Source organism: Marmota monax, unplaced genomic scaffold (assembly GCF_021218885.2).
Source record: "Marmota monax isolate L192 unplaced genomic scaffold, Marmota_monax_Labrador192_F-V1.1 WCK01_AAM20220418_F8-fsc00001, whole genome shotgun sequence".
NCBI lineage: Eukaryota > Metazoa > Chordata > Mammalia > Rodentia > Sciuridae > Marmota > Marmota monax.
This window is the reverse complement of record NW_026693777.1, coordinates 45,499,980-45,515,712: the sequence shown is the minus strand read 5'-3', so window position 1 is coordinate 45,515,712 and position 15,733 is coordinate 45,499,980. Positions and strand designations below refer to the sequence as shown.

Here is a 15,733-nt window from a genome sequence, read left to right as displayed (position 1 = left end):
AAACTGGCAGAGGTGTAAGGTGAGAAGCTTCAGGCCCCTTGAATACAGGGAGAGGCCCTCAAAGGGATCTTGATTGACTTTGGTAAATCCCAAAGATCCTTCCTTCTCATCAGCTCTGAGGTACTAGCTACCCTCAATCCTCCTCTTTGCCCTTTTATTATTAGAAAGCCGGGAAACTCTTTTTTTCCATGGAATAGAGGGAAGGGGCTTTAAGGTACATGAACGATAGAAAGCAGGTGGAGATTCTCAAGGGTCTGAGTAGTGGAAAATACAATCGTCTTGGAGACAGGGGAATAGATTTCATGCCCTCTCAAGGTCCCTTCGGTTCAAGGATACTGTCATTCTCTGGCTGTACTAAGGGGAGGGCCTGCAACGTCCAAGCTGCCATGGAAACGCGCCGCCGTGTTCCTTTTTCTTACGTTGGGGCGGGGCATTCCGCCTCAGCCACCTATCATTCACAGGCTTTCTTGAGTGGCGAGCAAAAACAGCGAATGGGCGATCCGATTCTGCGTGACGCGACGGGAAAAGGGGGAGTTCGCGGCCGGTGGCGGCGGTGGCGACAGTGGCGACCTGGGGATAGAGCTGGAGGGACCTGGGGAACGTGCAGAGACCTCTAGCTCGAGCGCGAGGGACCTCCCGCCGGGATGCCTGGTACTGCTTGGAGAAAAGTGGGGGCTCACATGGCTCTGAAAGCTTGGGTTTCGGGTCTGAAGGGATGGCTGACCGGAGGGGGCGGGGTGGCAAGCATGGCGGCGGTGACGGGGAAGGGGTTGGAGGACCCTAAGGAGGGGGTGGGGAAGCAGGAGCTAGGAAGGCTGAGTGGTCTTGAGGAAGCGTGAAGGGCTGTGGGGGTTCCAGCGAACAGAGGTTACAAAGCAGCATTTTGGGGGCAGTAGAGGCGGCCGAAGGACGTAGGGAGAGTTGTGGGGGGATGGAAAAAGGGGCGGGGAGAGTAGAGGTTAGGAAGGAGGGGAAAGGGTTTCTGTGGGTAGGTGATGAAAAAGAAGAGGGAGGGAAGGATAGGTAGGCTTATTGTAAATAGCGAGGAAACGGGAGCTTAAGAGGTATAGTAGGAAAGTGCTTGCAGCGATTGCAAATATCGTGTTCTAATCGAAGGAGCCCTAGACTGGTCCCCTTCCCAGCCCTGGTACTTCCGCCCCATTATTTAGGCTTAAATTCCGTGAGGAAGGCGCTTGTAGGTTACAGAGAACCGATCTTTTGTTATTCCATTCCAGGGGAGCAGATGGACCCTACTGGAAGTCAGTTGGATTCAGATTTTTCTCAGCAAGATACCCCTTGCCTGATAATTGAAGATTCTCAGCCTGAAAGTCAGGTTCTAGAAGATGATTCTGGTTCTCACTTCAGTGTGCTGTCTCGACACCTTCCGAATCTACAGACGCACAAAGAGAACCCTGTGTTGGTGAGTGATATCTTGTTTGAAAACGATGGAGCAGTTTTTCCCCCAATTCAGCCCAACCAGCAAACATAAGTATTTAGAAGATCACTATCTTTTGGATAAAGTTGGTTGGGAAAATGAAATCATTTTGGACTGTTAGAATATATTGGGGAAATTATATATGTATATTTCCTAGGATGTTGTGTCCAATCCTGAACAAGCTGCTGGAGAAGAACAAGAAAACAGTAATGGTGGGTTCAGTGAACATTTGAAAGACAAGGCTGCAGGTGAGGTGCTTAAAGCTATTAGTCCCTTTTGCATTTTTTTTTTAAGGTGTTGTTGGAGCAGAGTGGATTAAACATTATATGGTTGTGATGAATGTATGTAAGGAAGTCTAGTGCAGTATCTGGTGCATAGTTAGCATTCAAAAATTCATGATGTTCAGATGTGGCTGCCTAGATTGGTATTGTCTGAATTTCTGAATTTGTATGAAAGTTTGTTGGTAAATGCCTTTTGTGCTAATATCACATTATTATTATTATTATTATTATTATTTTTCAGTCCCTGTGGATTCTTCTCATTTGGATACATGTGGCTCCATCAGTCAAGTCATTGAACAGTTACCTCAGCCAAACAGGACAAGCAGGTATATTAATGTTTGAAGGAGTTTATTTAAATTTATCAAGGGATATCAACTCTTATGAGCACCTGTTGCCTCATCCCAAGGATAAATCAAACAATCTTTTTGTGAATTAGGGAATGGGTTTTGAGGATGGTATAGATAGTACTGATGTTGGGAATCTCTCTTTTGCAAAGGTAAATTTTTTATAGCTGAATATTCAAATTGTAAGTATTCTATCTTATGCCTGTGAAACAGAATAAGCATTTCTCTTAATAAAGATATAACTTCTTAGAAGAAAATATTTAGGCATGTTATCAAAACTATTAGGTGCTGGGCATGGTGGTGCCTGCCTATAATCCCAGCATCTTGGGAGACTGAGGCAGGAGGATTGCAAGTTCAAAGCCAGCCTCAGTAACTCAAGGAGACCCTGTCTCTAAATCAAATATAAAAAGGCTAGGGATGTGGCTCAGTAGTTAAGTGCCTCTATGTTCAGTCCCTGGTACAAACAAAAACAAGAACAAAAATCTGTTAGGCGCGCTTTCTATTTACCAACCCAAAGTACCTCACCAGTTTTAGTCCAAAATGTTTAAATTGTACCATAAACAGTATTCATTTACTGTGTCCAGTTTTTGAGTTCATCCTTTGCATTAGGCCCTATGTTGTATGTTTGACTCCTAGAATTGTCTGTGCTCTTCTTTGACCTTAAGAGAATTGGGGCAGAAGACTAATTTTTTTTAATAACTTTGTTTAATTTTTTTTTAATATAGTGCTAAGGATAATTTCCAGTGCCTCACATGTGTTAGGCAAGTGCTTTTGTTTCTATATTCACCTGCTTTACTCCTCTTTATTATCTTGCTTTGCTTTCTAGGCATTTAAGTTTATAGTATCTCTTTAGGAATACATTCTAGGCTTAGCTGTGTTTTTATGGCTAAGCACCTTATAATTTCATTTAAATTCTATCCACAAAACAATTGAACAATAAAGGCATTGTATTTCTTCCATTATATACTAGGAGAAACTGATGGGTGAAGAAGTTAAATAACTTTCTTTAGAATACATTGATAGCAGGTGACAGAGCTAGGCTTTGAATCTGTTCCTTTTGATTCAAATGCTTTTTCCTTTTTAACTGTTCAGTGCTTCTTAGTCTTCTGTCCCAATTCTCTTAAGGTTGAAGAAGAGCCCAGACAACTCTAGGAATCTTGAGGTGTCAGGGTAGAAACGACATAGTAAGAATAAAGTATCGGCTTGAGATGATTGAAGACTTGTTTTAATTTTTTAAAACTAACTTTTATTTGTTTCATTCACTTATTTATTTATTTTTTTATATGGTGCTGAGGATCAAATCCAGTGCCTCACATTTGCTGGGCACAACCCCAGCCTCAAGACTTGTTTTATCTTAAAAAAAAGTGCATTTTTTTCTGGTATATTTTATACTTTGTATTTGCACATAAATTTCTTCCATAGCGAGTAGAAATGAATGCTTTAGAAAAGTCTGCAAACTTGTGGGCTCATGGTTTTTATTAGACCCACACATGGTAAAATATATTTGAATTAATTGGCAAAATTTAAAAATGGGGAAATTTGTTGTAAAACCTGGATTTCTGGTTTCTGGCTTTTCTGGTCTTTATTGGCAACAATTGGTTGGAACTGTGACTAGTAGCTAACCTCCCCTAGATGAAACGTGAGAGTGCAATGGTTTTCCGTAGTCCTGCAAGTCAGTATTGAAGTTGGACACTGAGGATAGGTGTTTCTTTGTCATTTATCATAGTGCTTGTGCTTTTGTTTCTATACTCACCTGCTTTACTCATCTTTATTACCTTGCTTTGCTTTCTAGGCATTTAAGTTTATAGTATTTCTTTAGGAGTATATTCTAGGCTTATTTTTAAGGCTAAACACCCTTAGTCATGAAAAGGGGGGACCGGAAACATGCTACCTACATTTTGAAGGAAGAGGTATTGTTTGAGAAGTTCCATACTACTACAATTTCTTTTCTGCATCAATGTGTTATTGTTTCTCTATTAAAAAGATTGTATTACTATATTCGATAATAATGTGCTGGCACTGTGGCATGTACTTTAAAGGGGTTTTGTTTTCAGAGATCTTATAATTTAATAGGGGAGACAGATTTAGACAAGTCATTATGTAAGTATCTCTTCATTTACGATTGTAACCATTGTGAAGAGGAAAAAAAACCTAATATAGGGAATAAGGGAACACCTTTTTTGGGGAATGCAATCTAAACAGTAAACATGAATTTGCTAGGAATAGTTGAAGGGCTAAGGAAAAGCATGCAGTGTGAGAGCAGGAGCTTTCCAGACATGAACTACAATTGCAGAGGCTATGAAGCTGAAAGGAGTTTGAGGTTGATTCCAAAAGATTGAAAGTTCTTTAAATCATGTATTAATGATGAATTTATCTTTATTTATTAAAGCAGATATTTTGGGAAGAAAGTCTACTTTGGGAAACTTTCTCTGTCATAAAATTCCAAAAAATTTGTCTTACCTTATCTAATGTCCTAGTGATATAGCCTGACATACCTAAACAGGGAGTGTCCTAAAATATAATACAGAAGAAATATAGATATTTTTATTTTCCCATTAAACTGTTTTTGTTTTTTTTTTTGTAGTACTAGGGATTGAACCTATGGGCACTCTACCACTGAGCTATATCCCCAGCCCTTTATTCTTTAATTTTTTAAAAAATATTTATTTTTTAGTTTTAGGTAGACACAACATCTTTATTTTTAATTTTATGTGGTGCTAAGGATCGAATCCAGTGTTTCATGTATGCTGGGCGAGCACTCTACCCCTGAGCCACAACCCCAGCCCAGCCCTTTATATTTTTTGAGATAGGATCATCTCAAATTGCCCAGACTGGCTTTAAACTTACCATCCTCCTACCTCAGATCCCCAAGTTGCTGGGAACACAGGTAAATGTTACCACGCTTGCCCATCAAACATTTTTAAAATTAAGATAATTTTAGATTGATATGCTATTATAAGAAACAATACAGGGAGATCCTGTATATACCTTGCCCAGTTTCCCCCAATGCTAACATTTTACAAAACTATAATACAGTATCACAACCATTTTTTCAACATTGATAAAATCTACAGAATTTATTCAGATTTCTTGTTTTATTTGTATTTGTGTACAGGTGTATATATTGAGTTTTACACTGTTTAATTTTCTGTGTAGTAATGTATCTACCACTACAGTCAAGATAGTGAACGGTTCCCAATACACGAATATCTAGTGTTGCCCTCATAGACAAACCTATCTCTCTCTTCACTTAAACCCCTGGCAACCACTAATTCATTCTGCATTTATAAAATTTTATCATTTCAGAATGTTAGATACATACATAACTTTTTGGGATTGGCTTTTTTTTCCCCTAACAGCATAACTCCTGGGAGATCCACCCAAGTTTTGCCGATATCAGTAGTTTATTTCTTATTGCTGAGCAGTGGTATGGATATACCACTGTTTGTTTAACCTTTTATTTATTGAAGTACATCTGGATTGTTTTCAGCTTTTGATTATTGTGATAAAATTACTATAAACATTTGTGTATAGGTTTTATATGAACTTAATTTTTCATTTCTTTGGGATAATGCCCAGGTTTTCAATTGCTTTGTTGTATGGTAATTGCGTCTTTAAGAAAATACTAGACTATTTTCAAGAGTTTTTGTATTGTTTTATAGTCCCACCAGCAATATATGAGTGATCCAATTTCTCATTATCCTTGCTAGCATTTTGTGTTTTTTTTTTTTTTTGGTGGAGGAGTGCTGGTGATTGAACGCAGACCTTTAACCATGCTAAGCATGTCCTCTACCACTGGACTATATCCCCAACCTCTTCACTAATTTTTATTTTGGCCCCTGTGATAAGCGTACAATAATATCTCATTGCGGCTTTAATTTGTGTTTCCCTGTGGCAAATGATATTGAATATTTTATCAGGTTTTTATTTACTGTCTGTCGATCTCTTCAGGGATGCCTGTTTATATCTTTTGCCCATTTTCTAATTGGATTATTTTTCACAGTTGTGTTTGGAGAGTTCTTTATGTATTCTAGGTACTAGTCCTCTACAGAATATGTGATTTGCTAGTTTTTTCTCCTACTCTGTATCTTTTCATCCTGTTCACAAAGTTTTTCACAGCAAGTTTTTAATTTTGATGAGCTATGTTAAATGTATGTGTGTATTTATTTATTTATTTTGTGATACTGGGGATTGAACATGGGAACTGTTAACACTGAGCTACATTTCTAGCCCTTTTAAATCAATTTTTTTTGGAGAACAGGGTCTTGCTAAGTTGCTGAGACTAGCTTACTTGTGATCGCTTACTTGTGATCTTCCTGTCTCAGCCTCTTGAGTAGCTGGGATTATAGGCATGCATCATTGTTCCTAGTTGCTAAATATTTTTGAATAGGATAATATAAATACTTATTTTATTTTTTTAAGTTTATAAACTGGATGTAGTGGCATATGCCTATAATCCCAGCTCCTCTAGCAGAGGCTAGAGGATTACAAGTTTGAAGTCAGCCTTAGCAACTTAGTGAGATCCATTCTCAAAAATAAAAAAAAGTTAAAAGGACTATATCAGTGGCAAAGCACTCCTGGGTTCAATCTCTAGTGCCTCCCCCAACCCCCAAAAGCCTAAAAGTGAAAAACAGTTCTTCCCTGTCCTAGGTTCTCTTTTACAAAGGCAACACTTCATTTTTTGCTACTCTGAGAGATTGTCTTCCTAGATCTAATACTGTTGTAAAACTATAAATGTTTTTTTCTGTATAAAGTAATAATATTGTACTGTCATCTCTTATTTTATCAGATTAGAACAAATGAATTCTGATAATAAGAGATGGGAGTTTAACTCATCAGTAACCCCCCCCATTTTTTTCCCTCCCAATTTTTTTTTTTTTTAAAGAGAGAGAGAGATAGAGAGGATTTTTTAATATTTATTTTATTTTTCAGTTTTCGGTGAACACAGCATCTTTATTTTATTTTTATGTGGTGCTGAGGATCGAACCAGCGCCCCGTGCATGCCAGGCGAGCGTGTTACCGCTTGAGCCACATCCACAGCCCCTCTCCCAATTTTTGATAATAATTATTTTAGTTCTTCTGGCTCCTTTTATATTTCTAAGTAATTAAATTTTATTTTCTTTTTACATTATTTTTAGACAGTGAAGAAAAGTTTAACCTCAGTACTATTTTTTGTCTATACTCTGATTTATTTTAACCCTCTTCTATTTACTTAATTATTTTATAAATATTTTAATTGAGTATTTCCTACATGCCAAATGTTCTTGGGTTTTAGGGATACAAAAGGATCAGAAGAAATTAAAACCCTAGATCTTTTTTGGGGGGATGGTACTAGGCATTGAACTCAGGGGCACTCGACCACTGAGCATGTCCTCAGCCCTATTTTGTATTTATTTAGAGACAAGGTCTCACTGAGTTATTTAGTGCCTCACTTTTGCTGAGGCTGGCTTTGAATTTGCGATCCTCCTGTCTCAGCCTCCCGTGCTGCTGGGATTACAGGTGTGCGCCACCACGCATGGCAAAACCCTAGATCTTAATGTGGCTTACATTCTTGTATGGAATGTAGTAATATATGAAGATTAAGTAAGTAAGTAAATAAATATATATGTGTGTGTATATATATATATATATATAGAGAGAGAGAGAGAGAGAGAGAGGGAGAGAGAGAGAGAGACCATTTGATATTGATAAGGTCTGAAGAGAAAAGTAAAAGGTAAGGGAATAGGAAGGATTAAGGAGTTACAAGTTTATACTGGGTGAATAGGGAATGCTTCTCTGATGAGACATTTGATTGAAAATCTAAAGTGAATAAGTGATCTCTGCTGTTACCTAAGTTAAGTACTGTCCATACATAGAGAATGGCACTTGCAAAGTATGGACATGACTGGAGTATTTGAGAAATTGCTAGGAGGTTAATATGATAGGAGTGGATCAGACTAACAGAAATAGGAGAAGAGTTTTTTTTTTTAAAGAGAAAAAAAAGGAGGACCAGTTTATGTAAGCTTTATGGGTTAACATGAGCAATTTGGCTTTTATTTTTGGTGAGATAGAAAGGCATTTAAGTGTTTTGAGCAGAGGAATGCCTGATCTTAGATTTTTGGGGCAGGATGTGGAGATTGAATCTAGGGGTACTCTACCACTGATTTATATTCCCAATCCATTTTATGTTTAATTTTGAGAAAAGATCTTGCTAAGTTGCTCAGGATCTCACTAAGATGATGTGGCTGTCTTTGAATTTTCAGTCCTTCTGCCTCAGCCTTCTGAGTTGCTGGAATTACAGATATGTGCCACAATGACTGGGTAGAATAAAGGGGAGACAAGGGCAGAGCCATAAAGACACTCCAGAAATTATTTTAGGAGACTACTGAAATAACTTAGGTAAAATATAACAATGGCTGGTTTAGGGTAGAAGAGAATGAAGAATAGTGAGATTCTGAGATTTGAAAATAGGATTTAAAGATGGATCAGATTTGGAGTATAGAGACAGGAAGGAGGTAACAATAATTCTAGGGTTTTGGTTCAAGCAAGAAGAATAGTGTGGCTATTAATTGAGATGGAGGAATGCAGGAGGAATAGTTCAGTTTTAGACAGGTTAAAATTGAGCTATCTTTTGAGCATCCACCTGCCTGTACAAGTCTGAAGCTCAGGGGAAAGGTCTAGGCTGGATTTTCACATTGCAGAGTCTTTAAAAACAAACAAAAAAACCTTTATTTTATTTACTTATTTTTATGTGGTGTTGAGGATCGAACCCAGGGCCTCGAACGTGCTAGGCAAGCGCTCTACTGCTGAGCTACAACCCCAGCCCTCACATTGCAGAGTCTTAAGCATATCAAAACCAGGAGTTTGGATAAGGGGGCGAATATAGCTAAAGAAGAGGTCTAGGGACTCACTGAGCCCAACAGCATTTAGAGGTCAGGGACATGAGGAAGAACCAAGAGACTGAGAAGAATCAGATAAGTGGTTTTGTGCTGTCTTTTTAATTGCTTCTCTGGTACCTTTTGTCACATTTGCTCTGGGACTTTCCCCATATTTTGCAAGATCATGAATTTGGTCCTCCCAGTTGTATGGGTAATGTTATGTTTTATTTTATTTTAATTAATTAATTAATTAATTTTTGGTGCTATGGATTGAAAGTGTACTTTACCACTGACACATCCCCGTTTCCCACCTTTTTTTCCCCCAGTTTTGAGACCGGGTCTCCCTGTTGCTTAGGGCCTCACTAAGTTGCTGAGGCTGGCTTGGAACTTGTGATCCTCCTGCCTCAGCCTCCCTGGTTTTGGGATCATAAACATGCGCTACAATGCCTGGCTGTTTTTGTGAACATGTTTGCTTAGTCCTTTTTCTCTTCCTTGGATCATGGCCCCCAACTCTGCAAGTCTGTTTTCTCCTCTTTTATGTTAAAGTTAGGTTGAATGCTCTTTGTATGAATTACTACATGTAGAAAGTTGTAAGGAAGCAAAAAATGTCATCTCTAATCCTGCCACCCAGAGGCTAATTGCTGTAAACATTTTGGCATATTTGTTCTTTTTTTGTGCATTTAATTTACATAGTTGACATCACATGGAAAGTAAGTTTGTATGTAACATTTTTCCTGAGTTCTTACTTTAAAAGTTTAAAAAAAATTTTTTTTTTAGTTATAGATTGACACAATACCTTCATTTATTTATTTTTTATAGTTGTAGATGGACAGCATGCCTTTCTTTTATTTATTTTTTTATTTTTATGTGGTGGCTGAGGATTGACTCCAGTGTTTCACATGTGCTAGGCAAGCATTTTACCACTGAGCTACAACTCAGCCCTATTTCAAAAGTTTAACTTACAGAAGAGATTAAAGAATATGCGTCTGTTCTGTGTATGTTCGTGTGTGTGTACTTTTATGAAATACTGAATGGTTTGAATACTTTAACATTTGTCCCCTAAGAATAAATATCTTATATGATATGATCATAGTGTTATTATTATACCTTAGAAAATAATAACTACATATTATCAAATAATATAGTTCATATTCATATTTTCCCAATTGTGTCAAAGATGTCTCCCATATTGTTTTTTTTTTTTTGTTGTTGTTGTTGTTGTTTGTTTGGTTCCAGGGATTGAACTGGGGGCACTTAACTACTGAGCCACATCCCCAGTCCTATTTTGTATTTTATTTAGAGACAGGGTCTCAGTGAGTTGCTTAGCGCCTTACAATTGCTGAGGCTGGCTTTGAACTTGAGATCCTTCTATCTCAGCCTCCTGAGCCACTGGGATTACAGGCATGTGTCACCATGCCTGGCCCATATATATATATATATATATATATATATATTTGTTATTGTAGATGGACAGCATGCCTTTATTTTGTTTATTTTTATGTGGCGCTAATGATTGAATCTAATGCCTTACGTGTGCTAGGCAAGTGCTCTGTCACTGAGCCTACAGCCCCAACCCTCTACCATATTGTGTTTGTTTTTAGAATTAAAACATTTTGTTTTGTCTTAAGAAGCTTTATGAACTAATATCAGGTAATGGTTAATGAAAAGTAATACTTAAAGTCATGACAGAGAAGATTGTACAAGTATGAACATTACAGTATTAGGGAAAATGAGTAGGGTTTCATACAATTGACAGAGGTGAAGAAGCCAGTGTTGTTGAATTAGTACTTAATTCTTTAGAATATGCATGCCCTGACAATACAGAATACCTTGATCAATGTTTACCATTTGTTTTATCTTCTTAGTACAGTGGAAAAAATGTGGCATTATTCCTTCATATTGGTTGTACATGGGGGATTGTTAACACCCAAGTGATAACAATCAATTAAAATATTGTTTAATCCTGCAAGACTGTTATAGCATTTTAAATAACCTGCTTACTTTCCAGAATACTTACAGGTAATTTCACATTAGTGAAATTTAATTTCACATTAGAGCAAATTTGAAGCCCACCTGAAAGAATAAAGGAAGTTCAGTAGCCATAAAGCTAAGCATGAAATAGAAAAACCCCATGGTAAGTTTTAAACAGCAGCTCGGTATAAATTTCCAATACAGTAAGACTGGGAATGAAGAGTTTTTGTCCAAAAGGAATATTCCAGTGAACTTTTGAACTTTGAATAAAGAAATTTCTAGAAAAACTGAAGACTGAAGAGTAAAAAAAACTGAAGAAGTAAGAGTCTTCCAGCAAAATTGAAATTTAATTTTCCAGTTTTCCTCCTCCCAAAAAACTCCAAAAGATACCTTTGGTAGGCATAGATTTTTAAATTTTCATATTCAGAATTAGCACGGCAGCAGCAAATAATTATACCAGTATTACTCAGGATTGATAGTTTTTATTTATAGAATTAATTCCTGGTTTGTCATAAAAGGCTTGTAGAAATGACAAAGTTTTACTATGACAAACTAATTTGTAGAAATGACAAAGTTTTACTATGACAAACTAATTTATCTACAGTCTGAAAGATCTGGAAGTTTTGCTGGCATTAGTATCATTTACAGTGGCAGAAGTAATTAAGTAACTGCTGAAATAACATTAATCAAGCTTAAATTTCCACTGAGAACATTTTATAGTCAGAGAGTAATGTTAACAATATCTATACAGAAAGGAAACAGATATTATGATTTCAGAGATCAGAGTCTTAAGTTATAAGATGATTTCAGATTTTCTAAGTTTAGTTGATAAAATGGTTTGACGGTCTAGACTCACAGAACAGAAAACAGATAAATCCACATCACTCCACCCCTTGGTAAACAAAGAATTGTTTATCCTTTTCCTTGTATTATTGCAAATATTGATGCCAAATACCCTCAGCTACCAACTTAAGATACACTGAATGATGTATATATGAGAAGTTATGATTAAAGTTTTAAGTTCAAAGTCAAGAAATAGACTGTTTTTTAAAAAACATGGTAAGGAGAAAGAAAATATCTATGTTGAACTAAGAAATACTTAAGCAAGGTTACGAATGACTAATAACTAAGAACAATAATCTTTTTCAGTATCTATTTTTTTTCCTTTGCAAAAAAAGCCATTTACAGTTCAACAAGTTAATTGTTATAAATGCTAGGCATATATTTGTGCCAACCCATTTTAGTATGAGCAATTAAGTTTTAACTTTATTTTATTTATTTTTTTGGACCCCGTATCTAGTCTTGTTTCACTCATTGCATTTGATTGTTTCAAACATTGTTAATGTTGGCCCAATATTTCATTTTATAGATTATGGAATTATTTAGTCATTTTGCTAATGCTAAACTTAACAGGTTGTTTCCTAATAACAGTAAACTTTTAGAAGTAAGTTTACATAAGGATCTTTCCACATTTCAGATTATTTCTTAAAATTGAAATGTTTGAAATTAAATTACTGCTATGAACATATTTCCAAGTTGTTCTCCAGAAAGGATCCCTTTATTTTAAAATGTTTTATTATTTTTTGGTACTGGGGATTGAACCCAGGGACACTTAACCACTGAGCCACATTGCCAGTTCTTTTAATATTTTATTTAGAGACAGGGTTTTGCTGAGTTGCTTGGGGTCTTGCTAAGTTGCTTTGAATTGTCGATCCTCCTGCCTAAGCTCCCAAATCACTGGGATTACAGACTTTATCACTGCACCTGGCTGTTCTTAAATTTTGAAAAAAAATTATTTTTGCAATACTGGGGATTGAACTCATGGAACACTCTTAATTACTGAACTGCATCCCTACCCTTTTTATTTTTTACTTTGAGACAGGGTCTCACTAAGTTGCTTAGGGCCTAAGTTGGTGAGGCTGACTTTGAACTTGTTATCCTCCTACTTCAGCCTTCCAAGCCACTGGAATTACAGGTGTGTGCCACCGTGCCCATATACTCTGTTTTTATATAAACAATATGATGATGTGTATCTTACCTTAGTTTGGGTGGCACTGAGTAGTAGAATGGTATTTAAAATGTTTTTTTTTTCTGATTTGTTTGGTAAGATTGGTTTTTTTGATTCTTTTATGTGTGTAAAGGTACTTGTTATTTATTTATTTTTTTCAATGAGTTGACTGCTGTCATTTATTGGGAATCTTTGTATGAATTTTTTTTTTTTAATTTAAAAAATGAAATTTATTACAGTAATTGAATTATAATTAAAGAAGAAGCCAGGCCCAAATGGCTTCAACAAAGGAAAAAATAACTCAGTCTTCACAAAAGGAAAGAACAAAACTCATCTACAAAAACTCTTCCATAAAATAGAAAAAATGGGCAGATTCTACCAATTAATTTTGAGAACAACCTAACATTTATACTAACCTGACAGTTATAATAAAGAAAATTATAGGTCACTATCACTTATTTTTTTAAATTTGAAATCATGCAGACTGTTTCCTGTATGATTTATTGCATTAGAAATCAATCACCTTAAGATATGTAGAACCCCATCCCCATGTCTCAACTACTTCAAAATTAAACAGCATATTTATAAATATCTCATAGGTCAAAGAAGAAATCACAAGAAAAGTAAATAAAAAGTGGGCTTTTGTGGTACTGATGACTGAACTGAGGGGTGCTCACCCACTGAGCCATTTTTTATATTTTGTTTAGAGACAGGGTCTCACTGAGTTGCTAAGTGCCTCACTAAGTTGTTGATCTTTGAACTCATGATCCTTCTACATCAGCCTCCCAAGCCGCTGGGATTGTAGGCATGCCCGTTGCGCCCAGCCTAAAAAAGTGTTTTGAATTAAGTGATAACAAAAGCTTAAAATATCAGAATTTCTGGGATGAAACAGTACTCAGATAAACACTTACAATTTAAAGTACTTGTATCAGAAAGAAGTTAGATTAACAATCAGATTACTTTCAAATTAGATAGTAGGGAAGAAAAAATAAGAGTAAGAGCAGAAACATGAAATAGAAGTAATGCAGCTAAAAGTTGATAAAAATCTAAAAAGTCTAATCAGGAAAAAACACAAAAATTAATTCTTTATGTTTTATGTAATATAATATTTTATTATATTTGTTGCAGGTATTTTCCTAATTTAGTGTTTTAGTTCTATCATGTTTTTTGATTGTTGTTAACTTCTTTTAAATACATAGTTTTCTTTTATATTTTGTTGTCTATGAACCTTTACTTATTTTTATGGGTGTTGAGAATCAAACCCAATGCCTCACACACGTGCAAGGCAAGTGCTCTACCACTGAGCTACAACCCCAGCCCCCTACATAGATTTTTTTTTTAATATTATATTTTTTAGGTGTAGATGGACACAACACAATGCCTTTATTTTTTATGTGGTGCTGAGGATCGAACCTGGGTCCCACCTGTGCCAGGCAAGCGCTCTACCACTGAGCCACAATCCCAGCCCCCTACATAGATGTTTTAACTTGCATTTTATTTGGACTTTCCAGTTCTATGTATCCTAAGGTTTTTTACTATTTTTGTGAACTTTGTCCAATTTAATAGCTGTGTTTTTTGACTTCCTTCCTGCTTATCCATATACATCTTTTCTTATTGCTTATCAGTAATTCTTCTGAATACAAGATTTTTAAAAAATCACTGCTTGTAAATAAAGTTTTTTTACCTTAATTCTGCTTTATTTTTGTGTAACTTGATTCAGTGCAGTATATTAAAAGTTGTTGACTTTTTGGGTACTTTCTTAGGTAGGAGGACCAGAGGGGTGAGATATTTTACATTTTCAAATTTGGGGAAGAGGTATTTGATATATGTAGGGAGTCATAGTAAAATTCAGGTGCTTTGAACAGTGGCCCAACCTATTTGGAACACATGATTTTGTCCTTCCTCTGTGTAGTGTTCTGGGAATGTCGGTGGAATCCACTCCTGATGGAGAAGAGAAGGAAGAGTTGGAAGAAAAGGAGAAAGAGGAGGTAGAAGAAGATATTTCAGAAGATACTACACACTCCTTTGCTGCTGAAGGTAGCTTATGCCTTCCTTTTTCAAGATAGTAGATTGTTTTATATTCCTTTAATGTGATAGTGTAGATGTCTCAATTGTGTTTATTTTATCAGGTTGTTTTTCTCATGATTAACTTAAGAGTCATTAAGAAATTTGCTCATAATTTATAATTATGAGCTTTATGAGCTCACTATTCCACAATTTATTTTTTTTTTTTAATTTTTTATTGTGGGTTGTTCAAAACATTACAAATTTCTTGACATATCATATTCCACACTTTGATTCAAGTGGGTTATGAACTCCCACCTTCACCCCATACACAGATTGCAGAATCACATCAGTTACACATCCATTGATTTACATATTGCCATACTAGTGTCTGTTGTGCTCCGCTGCCTTTCCCATCCTCCACCCTCACCCCTCCCCACCTCTCCCCTCCCCTCCCCTCCTCTCTCTCTACCCCCTCCACTGTATAACCCTGAGGGTCTCCTTCCATTACCATGCAATTTCCCTTCTCTCTCCCTTTCCCTCCCACCTCTCATCCCTGTTAAATGTTAATCTTCTTCTCCTGCTCTTCGTCCCTACTCTGATCTTAGTTACTCTCCTTATATCAAAGAAGACATTTGGCATTTGTTTTTTAGGGATTGGCTAGCTTCACTTAGCATAATCTGCTCTAATGCCATCCATTTCCCTGTAAATTCTATGATTTTGTCATTTTTTAATGCAGAGTAATACTCCATTGTGTATAAATGCCACATTTTTTTTTATCCATTTGTCTATTGAAGGGCATCTAGGTTGGTTCCACAGTCTTGCTATTGTGA

General features: G+C 36.3%; 1 protein-coding gene across 8 annotated transcripts in view; it reads left to right on the top strand.

Annotated features, from left to right (window-relative positions):
* Nucleotides 1–15,733, top strand: part of Tp53bp1 (tumor protein p53 binding protein 1) — a 100,963-nt gene that overhangs the window by 16,425 nt on the left and 68,805 nt on the right. For all 8 annotated transcript variants that reach the window (XM_058584740.1, XM_058584741.1, XM_058584738.1 and 5 more), the window contains exons 2-6: nucleotides 462–651; nucleotides 1,236–1,420; nucleotides 1,593–1,683; nucleotides 1,958–2,042; nucleotides 14,809–14,933. In XM_058584740.1, the coding sequence (XP_058440723.1) occupies nucleotides 645–651; nucleotides 1,236–1,420; nucleotides 1,593–1,683; nucleotides 1,958–2,042; nucleotides 14,809–14,933 (493 nt within the window). In that variant the 5' untranslated portion in view covers nucleotides 462–644. The remainder of the gene's footprint in view (nucleotides 1–461; nucleotides 652–1,235; nucleotides 1,421–1,592; nucleotides 1,684–1,957; nucleotides 2,043–14,808; nucleotides 14,934–15,733) is intronic.